Source organism: Leptonotus elevatus, chromosome 4 (genome assembly GCF_054856555.1).
Source record: "Leptonotus elevatus isolate MCC_2025b chromosome 4, RoL_Lele_1.0, whole genome shotgun sequence".
NCBI lineage: Eukaryota > Metazoa > Chordata > Actinopteri > Syngnathiformes > Syngnathidae > Leptonotus > Leptonotus elevatus.
Genome location: NC_141242.1, coordinates 17,141,042 through 17,161,322, shown reverse-complemented (window position 1 = coordinate 17,161,322; position 20,281 = coordinate 17,141,042). Strand labels below are relative to the sequence as shown.

The 20,281-nt window shown below is 38.6% G+C and overlaps 1 protein-coding gene across 2 annotated transcripts in view; it reads left to right on the top strand.

Moving 5' to 3' along the window:
* Window positions 1–20,281, top strand: part of LOC147175866 (inactive serine protease PAMR1-like) — a 114,108-nt gene that overhangs the window by 68,045 nt on the left and 25,782 nt on the right. The window contains exon 2 of one of the 2 annotated variants that reach the window (XM_086074473.1): window positions 1,044–1,405. Coding sequence is in view for 1 of the 2 variants with exons in the window: in XM_086074472.1 (XP_085930598.1) it covers window positions 17,666–17,825 (160 nt within the window). In the remaining variant the exon portion in view is untranslated. Of the gene's footprint in view, window positions 1–1,043; window positions 1,406–17,654; window positions 17,826–20,281 lie in introns of those variants that run through there. The other variant, XM_086074472.1, reaches the window with a different exon arrangement.

Sequence of the window (20,281 nt, the reverse complement as noted above, 5' to 3'; positions counted from 1 at the left end):
GTTTTGTTTATTATTAATAACAAATGACAAATAATTAAACAACAAAACTATATTAAATTAATAGCTTCGTTGGTACAAGGGAAGTTAATAATTTAGTATGGCCAACAATTTACTGATATAAATAGTAAATACGGTTATTGTGCCAGTAATGTGTGTTGTATATGTATCATATTATACGTACGTAGGTAATAATTCATTACCCATGATTGTTTGTCTGATTATTTATCAATAAAAAAAAGATGTATTTTTTATACATGTTTGAAATAAACATAAACATCGGTCCTGTGATTGACTGGCGACCAATCCAGGATGTATGCTGCCTCTCGCCCAAAGTCAGCTGAGGTAGTCTCTAGCTCACATGTGATCCTGGATAATAATAACTACAGGCATAGAAAATGGAAATAACCTTGGCTGTAGTGCAAAAATGAACGAGTATAATAGCCTTCAAATCTCTGTGATGAAATCTTGAGTATTCAACTGATTGTGCTTTTTTAACACAGTTCACAAAAAAAGTAAGTCCTTAAGTAGATACCACCACCCCCCCCCCCCCCCCCCCTCCACACACACACACACACACACACACACAATCTGATGTAGGGAGCCGTTTCAACCAAATTAGTCTGCAATGTGTCCCAGATAAGTAGATAGCAAGGCAAAGACGTTCTAAATAACTGGCACAGACAAGGTCACTAAAATACTTGAAGCCATGCACATTGTATCTGAGCACATGACATGCTTTTTGTGTGTCTGCCATCCAAAATCCTGCTGCACGTTGGCTCAGTTGCTTTTCCTTTCACTGTGGGACTAAATAAGTAGCTAAATAACAGCAACAGTCTCCTGGGACCTAGACACGGGAAATGAATGAGGCTTAAGTACATCGCTGGAATTCCGTCGGATGTGTGTTGGCTTTTCCGAGTATTCATGTATGGACGGGATCAGCGTGCAGCAGCAGCCAAGATTCTGGTGTCTCCTTCCCTTCAGCACAAGTGCGGGCATGTTCACATATCAAAGCGATCTGTTTCTTGCCATGTGTTATCTTGCAGGTCAGCAAACCTTGGAGCAACCGTCCCTCCTGCCGCATTCCTCCCCCAAGCTTCCTCATAAAAACCCACAGCGCTCCCCAGAGGGCCGTAACACTGGGCTGGCCTTTCTCCACTCGCCGTGGCCGCCTGTGGTCAAGCGCTGCAGTGACACAAGAGAACCCAGGCCGTCTGTCATTCTGTCTGCAAAGACGCAGTGGACCCATCAGCAGCCGTCTGAGCGCGCCACAGCTGTGACGCGGTCTCGGGTTCTCTGCGTGGTGCCGCTCGGCCTGCGCAGATGGCCACAAGAGGGGACATATTGGGGGTCAGGACAGAGGAAGAGAGAGTGCACTGGACCTGTGTGGCTTCCTTTATAGTCTAAGGTTAGTTCACACACAGCAATAAGTCATAAGTCCCCTGACACTTTGCAGCACTTTATCTTCGGGACTGAATAATGAATGTGCAGGTTTTCCATTAGCGTTGAAAGCTACAATTATTTCACAGGGCTTGACAATTACTCATGCTCTGGGATTAAGGACAGGGGGGATCTATCGGGAGGAATTCATCGTCTTGAAGTTTTTATGGTTGTTGAAAAATTGGTTTCACTGTGTACGAAGTGGTTTTGCATCTCTTTTGCAAGTTTGAATGCAGGCTCTAAAAATTAAGACAGGATCGCTAAAAAACAAAACAAAAAAAGTAACCGGTTAGTGGGTGCGTTTCCATTAGTCTCAGTTTTGCGCAAGCTGGTAATGGAAACACAGGATTTTCGGAAAAAAAACCTCTCAAATATTTGCAAAAACGTTTTTGCACTCTCATGAGTTTTTGAGACATGTCGAAAAATAAGTATTTCGCAAAAATGTAATGGAAACACTTTTTGCGCATTTCCTGTAGTCATGTGACCCCCGCCCGGTCATGGAGTAAAGGAAATAGGAAGTGCGGGGCCATTTCGTGTCGGAACTGCCTCCCGTGGGGATAACAAGTCTTTTTAAGCACAAAGCGATTTAGCTATAGAACCAAAGCCGCCGTTCCATGCGCGCTCCATATCGTTGCATGAGAAATGGCCGTTCCAACCGGGCAACGATCAATCGAGCAACATACGGTACACGTCGTCGTTGAAATCCGTTCTATCCTTCCGTAACCATAACATGAGTTATAAGCGCGCACACACACAACACTAACACCAATGGCCCGAGCCCGCTCGATGAGTGGAGAGAGATAGTTTTAAAGTAATCCTAATAATTTCCGTCCGTCTTCCGTAAACATCATGAGCACCTTCTACAGAACTACACAAGAATCTCACGAGACGGGACATTACGAGAATTGCGCCTCAGAAGCGAAACGCTCTTTAAGGGAAACACCTACAAGTCGTAATTGCACTTTATCAACATAGTACAATATCGCTTTTATTTTTGTGAAAAACTGTAATGGAAAAGCAGCTAGTGTTTGTACCCTACTGGCAAGTATGCTTGAGCACCAAGTGCTCTATATTCGCGCCCAGTGCAAAACTGGCGCAAAGGCAGGCTAGAACTTGTTTTAGTATTTTCGGAGCGGCGCGCTGCTTGGCACAGATAGAAATGTGCGGTTTTGCCGTTGTGAGCATGAACAAAGCCGACCTGCTTCTCAGCCAACCGAAGCGGCTGCTCTCATTCTCTTTAAAACTGGCATACAAAGTGTGTGTGCCTCTTGCAAAATGAGTGAAAAAATTATTTTTTTTGTAATGTATTTTGACTAAGGAAAAGATAACTATATTTGTCAACCCTTATCGTTTCAATGATGATTAAATAGAATGTAAAGAATTAAACAATTTGTGCATCATGTTTAAGTCTTTGCAGCACCTTCCCGTGTGCACAACTTGGTCACTGGGGGCAGTATAACACGCGTGTATGCACAAACGAATAAGTAAGCTAGAGTTATATTAGTTGATCGTCGCAGAAGATAAAGAAAAAAGGCCTGTCACTGTATTATTACATTGTCTGTCTCCATGTTTTGCTGCACTGTCCATCCATCCATCCATCCAACCATCTATCCATCCATCCATCCATCTATCCATTCATCCATCCAACCAACCATCCATCCATCCATCCATCCATCAATTCATCCATCCATCTATCCATCTATCCATCCATCCATCCAACCAACCATCCATCCATCCATTTTCCAAACACATCCCAAACATGTTAACACCACCACAATAATGCAATTCTTCAACCCATCTATCACATGACCCAATATGCTGAATGCTAAGCTAGGCTAGTGGACAAAGTTATGTGGTTGTTATAAACAGACAGTGTTGTAATTATTTTTGTTTTATGCTGAGAAGAAAGAAAAAAAACGTATACTAAACAGCTTGAAGCCTCTTTTTGAAGAAGTGTTCTATCCGGCAAAACTGCTGATTGTTTTGAGTTGAGTTAGAGTTAGGATACACTACTCTTATCTCAAATTTCTGCTCACAAGTCAAAGCAAAAACATCAGTCAGAAGAGGGATCATACTTCGAAAAACCTAAGTTGGGTCACTCGTGTCTCTCGGCTCCCATGTATTTTCGGTTAATTCAGTTTTAAGGTGACATATTTTGGACTAATATTGCATCCTGTCTGTTTTTATTCACATTTATGTGAACCGATGTTTCATTTTAGTCTCTTGGCCTGTGACTTTCGGGTGTGTTTTATGTTTTGTCCCTCCCTTGCCATTGAGTTTGACACACCTGGTCTAGCTCAACCCTAAAATAGAAAATTCATCAAATCGCATAGTCATTCCTTTGTTTTTATGTCATGCAGTATTAATTTAAACATTTCTTTTCAATTCACATTTGCTGTAGTTGGTTTGGCTGGTATATACTGTGACCTCTGAGTGATCTGTACGTCTGCAGCCTTTAAATTCATGTTCCATCCCCATGTACATAAATTATCAGTCTAAACTAGGGAGGGTGGTACTGAATTCCTAGACAGAGGCCGAACCGACATGAGATAAGGACAACCTTGAAGGGCGAGTGTCTGTCTTCACAGGTGATTAATTAGAACACAATGCACGGCAATGTTTAAGAATAGTATAAGACTCGCCCCTTGACTCTTTTTCATTGTCAGACGGCTGCAGACCACACGCCACTGTGTAGCCTTCAATTAGTTAATTATGTGGTATCTCTTTTCATCTCAGCAAATACTGAAAACAGTGCCTACATTGTTCTAAATTGGCTGAGAAATACATTCACAATTTTCAAAGTTTATTGTGCAGTTGTTGAATTCTCAATGCAGCGTTTGATGCGATCGTAAAACCAGCCTCCTGTCTGCTGTTATCTAGGTAGAAGCTCAAGTCTGAGCCGCTGAGCAGAATGGGCAGGCAGCCCCACACAACGAATCAAACTATTTTGCCTTGCAGGGACATGAGCTTGGCATACAGCCATCAGAAACTTCCCCATTTTTTTCCTCTATTCAGTGCAATTTCAGTGCCCTGTCTTTGCCAATGTTCTCAAACTGAAGCTTAATGACCAATCAATTAATGGTTGCTAATGCAAATTGAGATGTCACTCAATGCTGCATTACTCTCATACTCATGGAGGAAGAAGAAGCAAGCATTTGGTCGTCTTGTTGTGGCAGTAAGAACACTTGGCGAGTGATGGTAATAACCAGCTGAAGAGTGAACGATTGTCATTCCGATGCACATGGGGGTTTCTAGCATGTGTGAGAAATCAGGAGAGCGTGTAGTATCCAGCCGCTTGATTAAAGAATCAGTGTCCAATCTCCTGGATTTCACCTCCTGACCTGCATGACAAAGCCCCTATTAAATAAATCAGTGAATTGTTCTACTTTACCATCCCTGTTAAATGACTTATTGACTCAAGTGCGCTTAGTGTGTTGTGCCAGTTCTCGTGTTTAAATGACTGTAGCATTTAAAGCATGTTTGTTAACACATTTTTAAAAGTATTTAATGCATTGATGATTTTTACAGATAAAATGGCACAATGTCATACATATCGCTACAACTGTGTCTGCCGGCTCTCCAAGGGCCAGGCGGTCAGTAAGAATTTGAGATGGTGGTTTCATGTCCTAACATTTCAGCAATAATTTTCGCAGCTGTAACCAGCATGAACTGCTTGCTCTCATCAGATAACACCGGAATGAATCTTTGGCATGTGCCATGTGCCATACGTATTCTTTTGTTACTCTTGCCGTCTGTAGATTTCAAACCAAGCGGCTATCGCAATAAATTGCGCTGAGAGCAGAAGGAGATCAGGCACTAAAGTATGATTTGCTAAATACAGTAGTATATGCAGACAGGTTGGATTTGTTGAGCAGTGCCAGAAGAACCATAGACACAGACATAAGAGGTAAAAACGTGTCTATTTACATATCAGTTGCTGTCCTGGTTCATCGAGGTTCGGGTATGTATAATAATGTACAAATTGCCCAATCTGTCACTGTAAAATGAAAATATCAATTTGAACATGCCCAGTTTTCCGTCTTCTTTCTAAATCAATTTTTTGACTAGTTATTTTTAACTCATTCAACTGCCATTGACAGCTATAGACGTCAAATTAATTTGAACTATTTCTATTAGTTTAAAAATGTTTCCACTTTTGTTAACAAGAGTATGAAAACCTAGGATTTTTTTATTGTACATTTAGAACAGATATAAAATTTGTGATTAATCCTGAGTTAACTATTGAAGTCATGCAATTAATTACGACGCCTGACGCGATAAAAAAACAACTTTCCTTTGTTTTCTTTGGTCCCCTCGGGTCTCCTGACGGCGGTGTTCGGTTTAGGTGAACGGTATGGGATTTTTTCTAATAGGTTTTTGGTGAGCTAACGAATACACACACACTCGCACGCACGCACGCACGCACGCACGCACGCACGCACGCACGCACGCACGCACATACACATACTCACCCACATACAAAAACATTTTTATAAAAAAAAAGAGCAATGATGATGACATTACCGAATGAACAATACTGAGCTCTTTTAGGAAAAAAATATATATAAGAAAAAAAATAGAAATAAAAATTAGGAGCGTCAGGTAATGAATTTTTTTATAGTAATTAATCGCATGACTTTACTAGTTAACTCACGATTAGTCAAATTTTTTTTTATATCTGTTCTAAATGTACAATAAAAAAAATTCTAGGTTTGCCATATGTAAGGAACGCAAACATAATCTCTTTGACCCAAAAGGTAGACTGTGTTGACAACACCCTGCTGGGGTGACGGCTAGGCAAACAAATAAAAAGGCGCATGGAAAAGTATTTTGTTTCACCAAATCAATCTGTTCAGTCTTGATAAGTTTAAGTGTAGTACAACGTGATTGAAGCTGTTTTTGTAAAATAAATATTTGCCCTCGAGCAGGAATCCATATTTCAGATCATTAAACTAGATCCCTCTGTAATATGCTGCCTGGTTGACATTCCTCTTTCCTTGCTAAATCTGACAAATTCTTAAAACACCATGTAAGACGTGCTTTCGTATCGTCACATGAGGTCGCTGAACAATTGGATTCAGCTTTATTTCACTCAAGGTGGGCGGTAGCTTTATGTCACTCCTGGTGTCTGCCTTGTGGAACAAGCCTGAGCTATATGTAGGAGTTACACTTATTCTACCTCCATGTGCTTCTCTTGCGCCTGGAGTATCACTTGTGATAGATTTCTGCCCCTCTGGACAAGCTTGTGTCACTGTTGGCTGTCACAAGATAGATTATCCCTGTTTAAGAAAGAGTGATCACTCCGATTAACAGCAAAGCAGGTTGAATTGAATAAATGGAATGTTGTGGGTAGAATCAGTATACTGTATGGCGCTTTACTGATAAAAGGACGGCGGAGAGAATTGACCAAACAGTCAGCCCATTAAGACAGAAGAGAATACAAGTTGAAATAATGAAATCAAAGCTATTAGATATGCTACCTTGTTGTCCAGTGAGATATGCCTTTATTTCTCACTAGCTGGGATTGTAATCTCTTGTTTGCGCTTTCCTACTCTTATTGGCAAGTTGATGTTGCGTAACAGATGGGAGAAAGAGATAAAATATCAACAGTGTTGTGCCATTGTATAATGGGTTTTTTCTTGATAGCTTTGATCAGTGAATATTTTTATGGGTGAATAAAAGTCAAGGCATGGATTCCAGATTCTTTACTATTCAAAGCTATTTAGGATTCAGCTCATGTTCCCTTAAAGGCCGTTTTATAGATTTATAGTCTCTGACTCCCTCTAGAGGGAGAGGGGGAGAGTCAAACAACATAAAAATCTTGGATAGTGCTCATGAGAACGTTTTCATTGCTGCATGTTGCTGATTAAACATGACCTTTAATTAACGTTAGCTGAAAACTCAGTGTTCACCCATGGCTATTTGAAACAAAATAAGTCTTTGTGGTCTCTTTAGTGAAAATATCAATACATTTCAAAGAGTCAATAGTTAGATTGGTCTCATTTTCTATGAGCAGGACTAGTTGTTCATTCATGCAACTCAAGCTACTACTTTTTATATGGAGTTGTGCTTGGACAACCTTGTGACAAATGGCCTTTTATTGCTGAGGGGAGGAGAACAGAGTGCATAAAAAAGTGCATGCAAAGGCACCAAAACGACTCTGCATGACGTAACAATTCTGTAAATGCACATTAGAGAGGGAAATACATCAGCAGTGCTGTCTGGGAATTCCGTTTTGTTCCTCGAGAGCATGTCGTACTGCTATTTCTGGCAAATATCTTCAGCACTTGGAAATATCTCAGTTTGATCCAATAGCAGATTATTTTTCAAGCACACTTTTTTGTGTTTCTGAATGATTTGTAAAGGGGGTAAAAATTAAGCCTTTTGTTTTGGAAACATTTGCATAGTATACACATTTAAATTCAACATGTACAAAGAGATATAAACAACACCTTTTGAAATTAGTGACTTGTGCAGAAAATATGTCTCAACCAGATATAAATATGCAATGCCATCCAATCCATTTAAAAATATGTAGCACTTGGCAATAATATTGCAGTTGCGTGTTGTTTGTTTAATTTGTAAGGTCAAGACTTTGGCTCACTTTTCCAAACATGCGTGTTTCCATGTTTTGCCACAAGAGTCTGCACTACTTCAGATAATTACATGAGTCTCTAAGGAGACACTGATACTTGAAACAATCATTAGTTTTCACCAAGAATGAATTATTGAAAAAAAAAGTATGTATTAAAAAGCCTGCATAACTTCAAAAACATATTGGCTACATATGGATATTTAAGTGGTATTATAATTACATGATTATCAATAACAGTGGTGTAGAAAAGAACACCAAGATGGTTACAATACAATTACATACTTTGTGATGATATTGTTTTACAACAAAGCAAACTAAACCCATACTACTACTACTACTACTAATAATAATAATAATAACAATAACACCAACAACAATACTACTACTACTACTACTACTACTACTACTACTACTACTACTACTACTACTACTACTACTACTATTACTACTACTACTAATAATAATATTAATAATAATACAGTCCCCTCCAGAAGTATCAATTCCTTTGTTGTTTGTTGTAAACTGAAGACATTTGGGTTTCAGGTTAAAAGATGAATATGAGACAAAAAAATTCAGAATTCCAGCTTTTATTTCATGGTGCACTGTAAACCCGAACGTTCAAATAATCAAATAGATTAAGTACACAATACTCAAAGTTTTATGAAAACTACTACTAACTTAACTTTTTTAATTTGGTGTATTTTTGTATGCTTTTATGAGTAATTTGTATTAAATTGAACTATACTAGTTTTTGGGTAACTTAAAAACATAAATTAGCTGATGTTTCATAATTTACTTTACTTATTAATTTGTAATTTTATTTTAGCCCTATAGTTGACATTGTAAATGATAATTTGTTCTCAGTTTCCTATCTGGTTTAAAAAAAAAAGAATAATAATTTATGTTAGATTACAAACATATGCCCATAGCAGGCGGCAAGGCGGCCAAATGGTTAACATGTCCGCCTCCTAGTCCAGAGGTTGTGAGATTGAATCCGGCCCTCTGGCCTTCCTGGCTGGAGGTTGCACGTTCTCTACGTTCCTGCATGGGTTTTTTCCGGGTACTCCAGTTTCCTCCCACATTCCGAAAAATATGCACGGTATGTTAATTGAACACTGAATTGTCCCTAGATTGTCTGTGTGTGCCCTGCGATTGGCTGGCAACCAGTTCAGGGTGTACCCCGCCTACTTCCCGAATACAGCTGGGATAGGCTCCAGCATTCCTGGGATTCTCGTGAGGACACACAGTGTACTTATGGTTTGGACTTCTGTTAACTTAATCCAGTGGTTTTATAACATTTATACATTAGTAACTGAGAATAATTGATTTGCGGTAACAGAAAGTTTCTAAGTAACTATGTATCCCAAAAATTAAAAATGGTGTAATCAAATTATTCAAGTTCTGCAAAACTTTAACGTTTGAGTTGATCAACTCAAAAAAAGTGAGGCAACCGATTACTTCTCTTTTTTTGAGTTTTGCTAACTTATTCGGGTTAACAGTGTAGTTACATCTACATATATTAAACTAAATTAAAGGACAGAGTACCATTTGTTTCAACTTACACACTTTTCAAAAGTGTGAGCAAAAGGAACAGGCATTATTTAATGAACTTAACGTGATAACATTTAGTATTAGTTACTAACCCATCCCTATTTTTATCAAGAGTCTATTTGCATTGTTCTGTGCGCCCACATTATATTATCATTTGAGATGCCAGAGATTAAAACATCATTTTTACTAATCAATCACTGTATACTGTACAATTTATCTTGCTAATCTAAAAACAGATATTTGTTTTATATTATTTCATTTTCATTGTTTATTTTTGTGCCTTTTAAGGTGACCCAACTGGAAGTGAGTGCAGTGTCCTAGCAGAATGAAAATCTTTCTGATGAAGGATACAAAAATGATCATTAGTTTCTTTTCTGATTACTCTCTGGCGCGGATATTGTTGCTGTGGTATTATTGTTAGCCACTAAGATCTAAAGGAACGATGTCTCTTCAATAACCATGTTCACGGTAAAAACGTGTCACGCATATCTGCTGGGTGTTTACCATATTAATGGTGGATGCACAGTGAGTTGTAAAATACTTTGTCAGGCACTAAAAAATGATTTAAGAGAGTTGGTGCACACTTCTTATTGAGGTTGCAGGCTGAAATCTCCTGTCTATAAAGTCACACACTAAACTTGCATCAAATGATTGGGTTACAGTATTACCTAAGCCGGATCACTGATGAATGTAATGTCTTATAACCGGATTTTGGATGCTTCTGTATGAAATTAATGATCCTTTAGTTTTTGGTATCATCATCATTTATTTTATTTTATTTTATTTTTTTATATCATCGAGGCACGAGAAAGATCCGCCCCTGCACCCATTGTTGTTGTTGTGGCAAGGGAGCAACAAAGCCCTCCCATAAAACACATGATAAAAAGTTCTGGGGCACACCCCGTAGGATGAGACACACTCCTGTTTGTTTTCCAAAGTCTTGTTGAGTAGCTTCTTCTCGATTAGACTGTGCTTTTTATTTTGAGTCAAGCGTAGCTCACACAACTCTTGAATTACAGAGAAGTGGTTGAGATCAGTGGCTCCTGTCTGTACACGCAAGAATTACAGGACAATAGAATGTTCTTATGTGAATGACGAAGCGAGCTTGGGGAGGGGCAAGTACCCTCCGTGGCACTGTCGGACAGGAGTAAGAAGTCTGGAATGAGGAGGTGGATGTGCTGTAAATTATGGAGTTTTTCTTCATGGACATTGAGAGTGTTTTTTATTTTATTTTATAGTCCAGTTCTGGTCCTTATTGACATCACCTGCCCATTTCTCTATCTGTACCTCGTTCTCTCTCATTTGTCTTTCTCCACACGTAACACGCTTTCCAACATGATACAGGATTGATGGCCTGATGGCTGATGGTGGAGGCAGGAAGAGTTTAAAAAAAAAATAGAAACCCACTTCAAACTGCTGGTTGTCATGGTTCACAAACAACACATTGTCATTGTGGGATACAGTAGCGGTCTGTTATTATTTGCCTCAATCACCCAGCAACTGTGGCTTTATGATAAACAAAGGCAAAGGGAAGGAAGTGTGTATGTGATAAACAACAAGCCGAGGTCTGGATGTGTCTCTTATCAGAGACCTCACGCTCCAGGTTGCAGCCTGAGGGTGGACCTGGAAATGTTCCTCCTCAGTGACATCCCCTTCTGCTTCAGTCTGAAATAGCCATTATAAGAATGACATCTTTCTTATTCTTCCTGTGTGTTGACATCATTCAAGCAGGGAGCTTAGTCAGCAATCCAAGGATTTGCAGTTATACTCATAAAACGCAGAAGCACAGAGCACAGCAGAATCTAAAGTCATCCTATAAACATGACTTCTTCAAGATTTACAGTCTTTAATTTGGTAAAAGGAGATGAGAATATAACCATGGTGAAACGTTATTTTTTTTTCTAAAGAAGATGCCTACTGGGGGAATTGACTCTACCAAAATTATACACTATGTAGCCCACTATTAATTTGATATAAATAAGTACCGGCTCTTTACAAAATTGATGTCCAAATTAAATCATTGAGCTACTTATTGAATCTTCCTACACTTTCGAGGCAAGCCCGTGTCTTTTCTCATGTATCCGTAGTTTTTGCATTGCCCATAAAATCCACAATACTGTGGCAATTGTGTTTTGACATTTTTTAAATTGACATTGAAGATATATATATATATATATATATATATATATATATATATTGTCCTTATACTAAATAACAAAACATACTTGTACAAGAAAGCTAAATATAAATATTAAATGATGAAAAAGATGAAAAAGAGCAGATTATGCTAATTTCCCTCCACTGCAGTCTGCTTGTTTAGTTAATTTTGTGTCGTAACTCATATAATAGTGACTACTAGAGTGATAACTAAACCAACATCTCTTTTTCTTCCAATTCATGCTCCTTGGCACTAAAATTGTGAATTTTAAAGAGTGAGTCATGATTCATATCGAAAGTGTTTGTATTTAAAAAACAATCATTTAAAAAAAGTATTCTTCTTTTTCGCAGTGCATACTGCATCTAATTCTGCCTCTTTTTTTCTCTTCTTCTTTTTGCTATAGACACGGCTCACTGCTGGAAAACAATATGACTGGTGTGGCAAACCTTCCGTCTTTCATGTCACCTGACTAAAGAGTTTCCACCAATCTAATGGTGTTAGCAGGTTGAGCTGTAAGAATACAGTGCGGGAAGGTCTACTGTTTATCCTTTGTCAGTTGCATTGCCATAGAGACAGGAGAGATGTGATGATGTGATTATTTTCCTGGACATTAAAACCACTCTGTCATTTATTCATTTTTTCTTGGAAACCTGGGCCACCAAGCACAAAATCCGTTTTAAAAAATTGGAATACTATCAGCGGAAAACGTTGACAAAAGCACACACATCTTGGGTTTACAGATATTCTTTAAAATTTGTGGGATTTCTGCTTTGACAACAACAGCAATGTTTTCCGAAAGTGGGAGAATTGTAGTCAATAGCTTGCTGGATGAAAATCAATTTAATTATAATGCTGGGAAGCAAAAGTTTTGTTGAGATAGGTCTGACATCTGCATTTCACTAATTTGTGGGTGCGTTATCCAAAATATCATGTCAGGTTTTTGAGCTAAAGGATCTCTGTTTTGTATGTAATGGTTACAATTTACAAGCTTTAAAATAATACTGAGGATTAATAATGTTCAAATTGAACGGGTTTATGAAAAAAAAATTCTGGGTCTGATTCTTGACAACAAAATCTGCTAGAAAGCCCATATAAAACATGTTAGGGCCAGACACATATTAAATGAGAAAACAATGTATATTTTGTATTGTTCATTAATATTACCATAATTGAATTACTGTGTAGAAATTTGGGGTAATTCCTACAAAACCACAATACAGTCATTATGCACACTGCAAAAAAAAAAGCATACCTTGAACACACCAATAAACTTTTTTTTTTATTACGCACACTAAAGTTTTGGAATCTGGTAGATTTTAAAACTGGACGAATAAAGTATAAGGCAAAAAAAAAACATACAAAAAATATTTACTGAGAGAGAGGGGGGTTATTATTTGAGTGGGGAACTGAAATTTGAACAACTTTATGCTCGCACAAAACTTAAAAGTATGTGCATTTCAATCTGTGGAGTGGTTTTGTGGAATGGTCTTGAGGAAAACATCTACAGAAGTACAAGTATGTGTCAAATACTTTTGCTTACAAAGTCAAATACTGTAAATGTAATTTCTGTGCTTTGATGATATTGTGAGCTTTGTGAAACCATTTTGTTTTACCTGGCTACACATTATTTCAACCTGAGATCAACATAAATTCACAAATATTGGTTTGTCATTGTCAGCATTATGGTAAAATACCTGTTTCAACACATTCAAGATCCATTGATGGCTGTGAAAAGACAGATCTATTTTTCGGGTGCTAAAGCTGTCTTATATAATTAATAATAAGTCATTGGTAGTAGTGTAATGAAACGCATCACTTTATATTGGCTCTGGAAAATAAAGAATATGAAGAATAAGCTTTTTCAGCTGCGATAAGCAAAATGAGAAACCCAGCAACCGACACTGATGCCCAAAGTGCACCTTTGTCCATTTATTTATTTAATATAAAAATAGTTTGTGAAAGTAGTTTTTTTGCCTTTTAAAACGAAAATTCAACAACATAATTTACATAAAACTAATTATTATTACGTTATCCTTGGATGACGTCATATTACTAGACGAGCGTCCCATTCTGCCAGGTCGAGCGCCACTACACTTGCGGTCTCACAGTAAACAAAAGCCAAGAATACAGAAAACTCAAGCAAAACCAATGCCTTTATTTTGATAGTTCTTGTAGCCATGATCACAGAGCACGCTGCGTGCGTGCTAGCCTAGCTTCAATTGAAACGTTGTGACACAAGTTGTAATGAGCCTCGCAACTACGAGGAAGTCTGACATTTGGGCGCAGTTGGCTCTGAGGACGCGGGGAAGATGTCCCCCTCCGTTTTATAAAGACCACGATCCTTCCCATCCACTTTCGCCGCAGCCCAAATCTCCGGTAAAACTACCGGTTCCTCTTCCATTGGGACGAAGAATGAAGCTTGTGTCGCGTGTACAGCTTCTGCTCTTACTACTGAAGCGTTTAAGGTACACAGAATATGTCGGAATTTGTATATCTTGCTCAGAATTTTGATAAACTCTTCCCGAAGACTCCAATTTGTAGCAGGTACTTAATGATAGCTGAAATATACTTCACATGATCTTTGTTTTTATTTTAACTAACAGCTCGTTTTGGGGTAAGGTCCTAATAAGGAACAGGTAGCAGTGTGTTCAGAAATTAGGGGGATAATAAAGAACCAAAAAAGAGAAGAAGAAAAAACACTATCACAGCGTTTTAGCAAAAACAAACAATGTAGCTTGCTGAGATGTGGCAGTTACAGTAATTGTTGGGTACATTCCCAATAATGAGATATTAACATCTACACCTGGAGAAAAATAATAAACTGTATTTGCTCTTACCTGAATCAAGCTAAATGTAAAGTAAGACATTTTTTATGCTACTTGCACTATGGGAAAATCCTTATTGTGTTATTTAAAAGTTTCAGTTTCATGTACATTTGACATAAGCATTTCTATTTATGTAAATTTGTTGTTCATAAATGGTTCTTCATACACAAATGTCAAAAAGTGTTTAAGGTGATTAGCATTGCAGACAAACAACAGTTTTATTATGTGTGATTTATTGTTTAGCCATCATTTCAATTGAGAATTTTACAATGGATACACCCCCCCCCCCCCCCCCCCACACACACACACACACGTACGCATGCACATTTCTACATCGAAACCCTCTAACAATTTCCTGAGCTATTCATCTACTTTAAGCACCCTCAACCCCCCACACATGGCGGCTCGGTGGTGACATGGGTTCGAACCCCAAGTGGTTGGATAGTGCAAGCACGTTATCACCTGCCCCTCCAAAGATCACTGCACGCCCCTGTGGTAGGGGTAAAAGTAGAAGAAAGCCAACTGTTAGCTCACGTGCTAACTGCAAACTTGTCCTTTGGCATTTTTGTTTGTGGTAAATGACTTATGAAACACATTATGGAAATACTCAACACAACCAGTAGTTTGTTTAAATTGGCTATTATTCCATTTCACATCACAAACAGAAGTCATGGCAACTCAGTGTTGACCATAAATAGTTCTTAAATATTGAACATGTTTAAAATTTACAATTGTCGGCTCTGAAGATTTTCCGAGTAGATCAGGGAGGATAAAATCTTCTTGTCTTGACACACCCTTCTCAAGAAAATATTTCAAAGACGTCCAAGTAATTACCACAAACAAATGCAAAAGATGTGTAGAAGACCAAGACAACAATTATACAAAATGTCTATAAGGTACACATACCATCACATAAAATAATTGTTTCACATTAGTGTCATTTCAGTCCACTCAATTTACATCTTTTGGCCAAAACACACATACAGTGTAATCAGTCAGAACAATTCTTTTCCAACCCCTCTCCTCGGACAATTTGGGCTGCTTCCAAAAGGCTGATTAAACACACCAGGGCCTTGTCAGTAGCAATCATGGGCGTGTTTCCATGACACCGCTGACTGAAACGATGACCTCAGAGAGAGACAATGATCAACAAACAATCCATAATCTTCCGAAGACCAAGATCTTAATGAATTGAATTTTACTAAAGGAATGTAACCAGTCCAGGGTGTACCTCGCCTCTGGCCCAAAGTCTACTGGGGTAAGCTCCAGCACACCGTAGTGAGGATGAAAACATGGATGGATGAATACATGAATGTGCAGTACGTAAAAAGAATATTTGCCAAAAGGAATTGAAATGTATTCATCAGACTATTATAATTACAACTTTCTTACTTATTTAAGAAGAAACTTTTTATTTCTAATTAATCATGTAAATTTCAAAGACAAAGGGGGGAAAAGGGCCCCAGGCGATAAACAGATGTCATTGCTCACATTTTTACAAGCTTCTTACAGAAATCTACAAGCTTCTTTAGCAGTTAGTCAAAAAATGTTTTTAGTTGTTCATTCTTGAATATTTTACATGATTTCTTTCAGAGTCTGGTGGCCAGTTCAAAAGCAGGGTTAGATCCAGGAGTTTTTCCTCTTTAAACGGGGGTTGATTGATACATTTGGGCACTGAGCAAATCATTAATTAATATATTTTAGAATATCAGATAAAATGCAGGAGAGGCTTAACTGGGGCTACACAGATATCTGACATGGCTATCCCACACAGTCCCCCGCGTTCTTTTTTTCTTTTCTTTATTCCATACATTGGACATGCCATACCATTGTAGCTCTTATATCTTTGCTAAGATTATATTGCTGGCAGTGGGCCGAAACTTTGTACTGCCAAAATAGTCACTTCTTAGGAGACCCCCAAACTGGCATGTTTTTTTGCATCCATTATCAACACTTGAGTTTGGAAAATCATTTGTAAAAATAACACCCACATGTTTGGAATTACCAATAGTATTGATTTTTGAAAAAAAATATTGACTATTGTGACTTATGGGACTTTGGCCCAACGGCAGCAATATGAACCTAAGCGCATTCCAATATATAGTTGCCATTGTTTGTGCATTGTGAAAATTGCTAACAAAATGTTAACTTGTGAAAAATGCTGCGCTCTTACACCTGTTTTCAGGATCAGACCCTTGAAGAAATTTAATTACACTGACGTTAGGTTTTTGGAGAACACTTGAGTAGTCCACCAGACATGAATTCCATCACATCATTTGTTTTACAGTACAAAGCAGTTGTTTGCTTAGCTTCATTGTGTGTGTGTGCGCGTGTGTGTGTGTGTGCTCTTGTTTTTGTTACATAGTGGGGCCATCATTTCGGGATTTCACAGAGTTGTGGGGCCCGCCCCCGTCCATGTGGGGCCATTTTGCTGGGCCCCACAAGTTTAGACCTCTTTTTTAGGGTCAAGACTTGGTTTATGAGTTTAGGTGTGAATTGGGTCATGGTTGAGTTTAGGGTAAGGATTAGGGGTAGGCAATCATTTGTGATGGTCGGGGTTAGGGGAAGGGGCTAGGAAATGCGTTATGTCAATGATATGCCCCCACTAGAAATGTAAACCTAAGACGTGTGTGTGTGTCTGTGGGGGTGTGTATGTGCGCGTGTGTGTGTGAGCAAGAGAATGTCAGACACAATGAGTTTAGCATAAAGGTTAGGGGCTGCGTTCATTCAAGAGTAATGCTTGTCAGTCGGTGTGGAAGGAGTGGAGACCTCTGTGAGACCGGACTGTAACTTGAAACCAAGGATAATGAGAGAGAGAGAGAGAGAGAGAGAGAGAGAGAGAGAGAGAGAGAGAGAGAGAGAGAGAGAGAGAGAGAGAGAGAGAGAGAGAGAGAGAGAGAGAGAGAGAGAGAGAGAGAGAGAGAGAGAATTAGAAAGAGAGCGAGAGAGAGAGAGAGAGAGAGAGAATTAGAAAGAGAGCGAGAGAGAGAGAGAGAAGAGAGAGAGAGAGAATTAGAAAGAGGGGCGGGAAACATTGAAAGAGTTTGAGATGGTGATGTCAGCTGAGATCAGAAAGTAAACAGAGTTCCAGACTGCAGCATGCTGTCTGCGGAACCTGGACTGCAGCTGGGGCAGACCGATGGGGGCTCCCACGCAATTCCCGGGACCAGTGCAATTATCAGTGGGAGGGCAGGCTGGTTATTTCTCATTTACCTCCTCATCTTTATCTTCGTACCTCAGGGGAGCTCCTGGCCCAACAGTAAGAGACCAAGTTTCCTTGTATAGTTCACCCCTTTCTCTCTGTTGTGTTTGTTCTCAAGACATCTTTGTCTTGATCCAGTCTTTCTTTAAATCCCTTAATAGCACAAAAGCAAGACTGGAAAATGAAAGTCTTCAGAAAAATTCATGGCACTTTTATTAACACAGATGTTTTTGTTATCTATTGTAATAAGGACACAGTATGCTATGTGAGATGGTTTATCTGGTCTTACATAATCATAATTTAATAAAAGTGCTGTTACAGCAGATTCCTTTGTAGGTAGTTTGTTTCTTAAAATAACTATTTAGGCTTGGTATTCCTTTTGTGTGCAACAATTTCTCTTTAAATGTTAAAGTGGTCTCTGGAGCAGAAGCACTTGAAATAGTCTCTGCTGTATTTGCCCTTAATGACTTCAACAGGATGCGGCAAGCAAAGTTCGAATCGATCATGCTGACTGCAGTGATGCGTGCGCCAAAATCTCCCCTGCCCTCCGACTCCACTTTGCAAATCTCCAAGTAGTCAAAACACAATAAAGTCGTGTTGGCCAGTGAACTCGTCTGTGCTGACTGGCAGTGATTAGAAGCGTTCCTTCTTTCATCTGGTGTTGTCAGCTGAGTCATTCTGGAGATGGTTTGTTGCATAATCTTGTGTAATTATCTGATGATTAATCCTTTCAGTGGAGAATCTTTTTTTGTTGTGTCCTTACCTGATCTGGTGTGTTAGGATCAACAGAGCTAAAACACGACAAAGGTCAATGTGTTTGAAAACAGAGAAATGTCAATTACAGGCAGCATGCACTTTTTTTTTTTATGTCGAAATGGATAATAAAGCAATATTACACTTAGTGTTTTTTTATATATATTTTTTAAATTATTTTAGTATTTTTTATTTTTTTTATTTTATTTTATTATTTTTTTTTTTTAGCAAAGGAAGTTCATTAGAGTGATGTACAAGGATGAGCGGTGGGATAAGCCCACACTCAGATCTGCACTGCCCACAATGCTCCCCTGGGAGTTTCCTTGTTCCATGCTAGCTAAATCACACTGACCTCAAAATACCGGGCAGCTGCTGTGGAGACTATGCAAAGGGGAACACATACGCACATTTGAAACTTTCCACAGTATGTCATGGTTAAAATAACCAAGATTTTGCCTTGAGAAAATTGTTTAATTGTGTATATATGCTGTATAATATGACTGTGTAATGTCATTTACTTGACAAGGAGGTTTTGTACAAGTTTTTGCTCAACATAAATGCTCTCATTCGTGGGGTCATTATGCTTCTAAGCTTCCTATTTGTCTCTTGTGATGGTGAAGTTGTCAGTTGCGATGCGGTCACTCTTCGTTCCTATGTTTTAGGTACCGTGTTCGTGGCTCTTATTTTGTCATATAAGCCTTTATTCTGCCATATAGAATTGTGCATTGCCCTAGCGAGAATTACTGAATGACTCTTTTGTCATTATGTTGAGGTTCCTTAGCCGAGGTTTTCTCTCAGCATGTTGAGGTTTCTTTTTACTACTTTTCCATGCAAGCTGTACTTCCATGTGTTCGGGGTTGCTTCCATGCATCCAGCCCTGTTCCCTCTATTGAGGTTTCTCCGTCAAGTGTTTTCCTACAGGCCATCTGAATCCAGCCCCTCTCTCAGTTGTTTGTATTTTTTATTTTTTTGTGTTTGGGTTCTAATTCCACATCTCACATTATAGATGCTGACAGTACATTCATAATAGTAAGATTTACACTGCATTTGCACTTCATATAAAAATTTTTTTATTTGTATGGCTACACTTGACAGTATATCAATATGTAATGGTAGTTTATGTGTGAGAGATAAAAATGTTCTTGATAAAAAATATATCGTCTTTTACTTTACTTTACTGAAATAACTATAATTTTGTAAAATATGCAAAATAAGACACGTTGATTCAAGCGGTGAGCAAGAAAATGTCAAGCTATATGATTGATATCGAGTGCAGATGGTTGGATGCACAGATGCATTTCTGGTAACATTTGGGTATCAGCATTGAATTTTGCAAATGGCGTACTGTAAGTCTTGATGCAGCTATTTTCCCTAAATGTCATCTGATGTTAAAGTCAATTATTAAAACAGCACAAACAAACTCTTGACTTCAGATTGAATCGTTAGGTCGCTAACTTCAAAATCTGCAGCACGTTGGCTGTTTGATCTTTTGTCTACACTTACTGCATTAGGGGTCAAACTGTGCTGATCCATGGAGCAAAGTTTGTAATTCCCATGAGAACTTCTCTGGCAGAGTCAGCGATGATGTCAACGTCTGCATTTACATCAAAGGTGTGCAGCTGAGCTATAGATGCTAACATCTGCCATGTAGCACATGGAGGTCTCCACCAGGCGTTGGAGAGTGTAACAATGAGTGTTATTTCTCCAGTATGGCTTTTTCACATGCTTCTAAAGAGTCTCCCAAATCTGGAGGGGAAAGA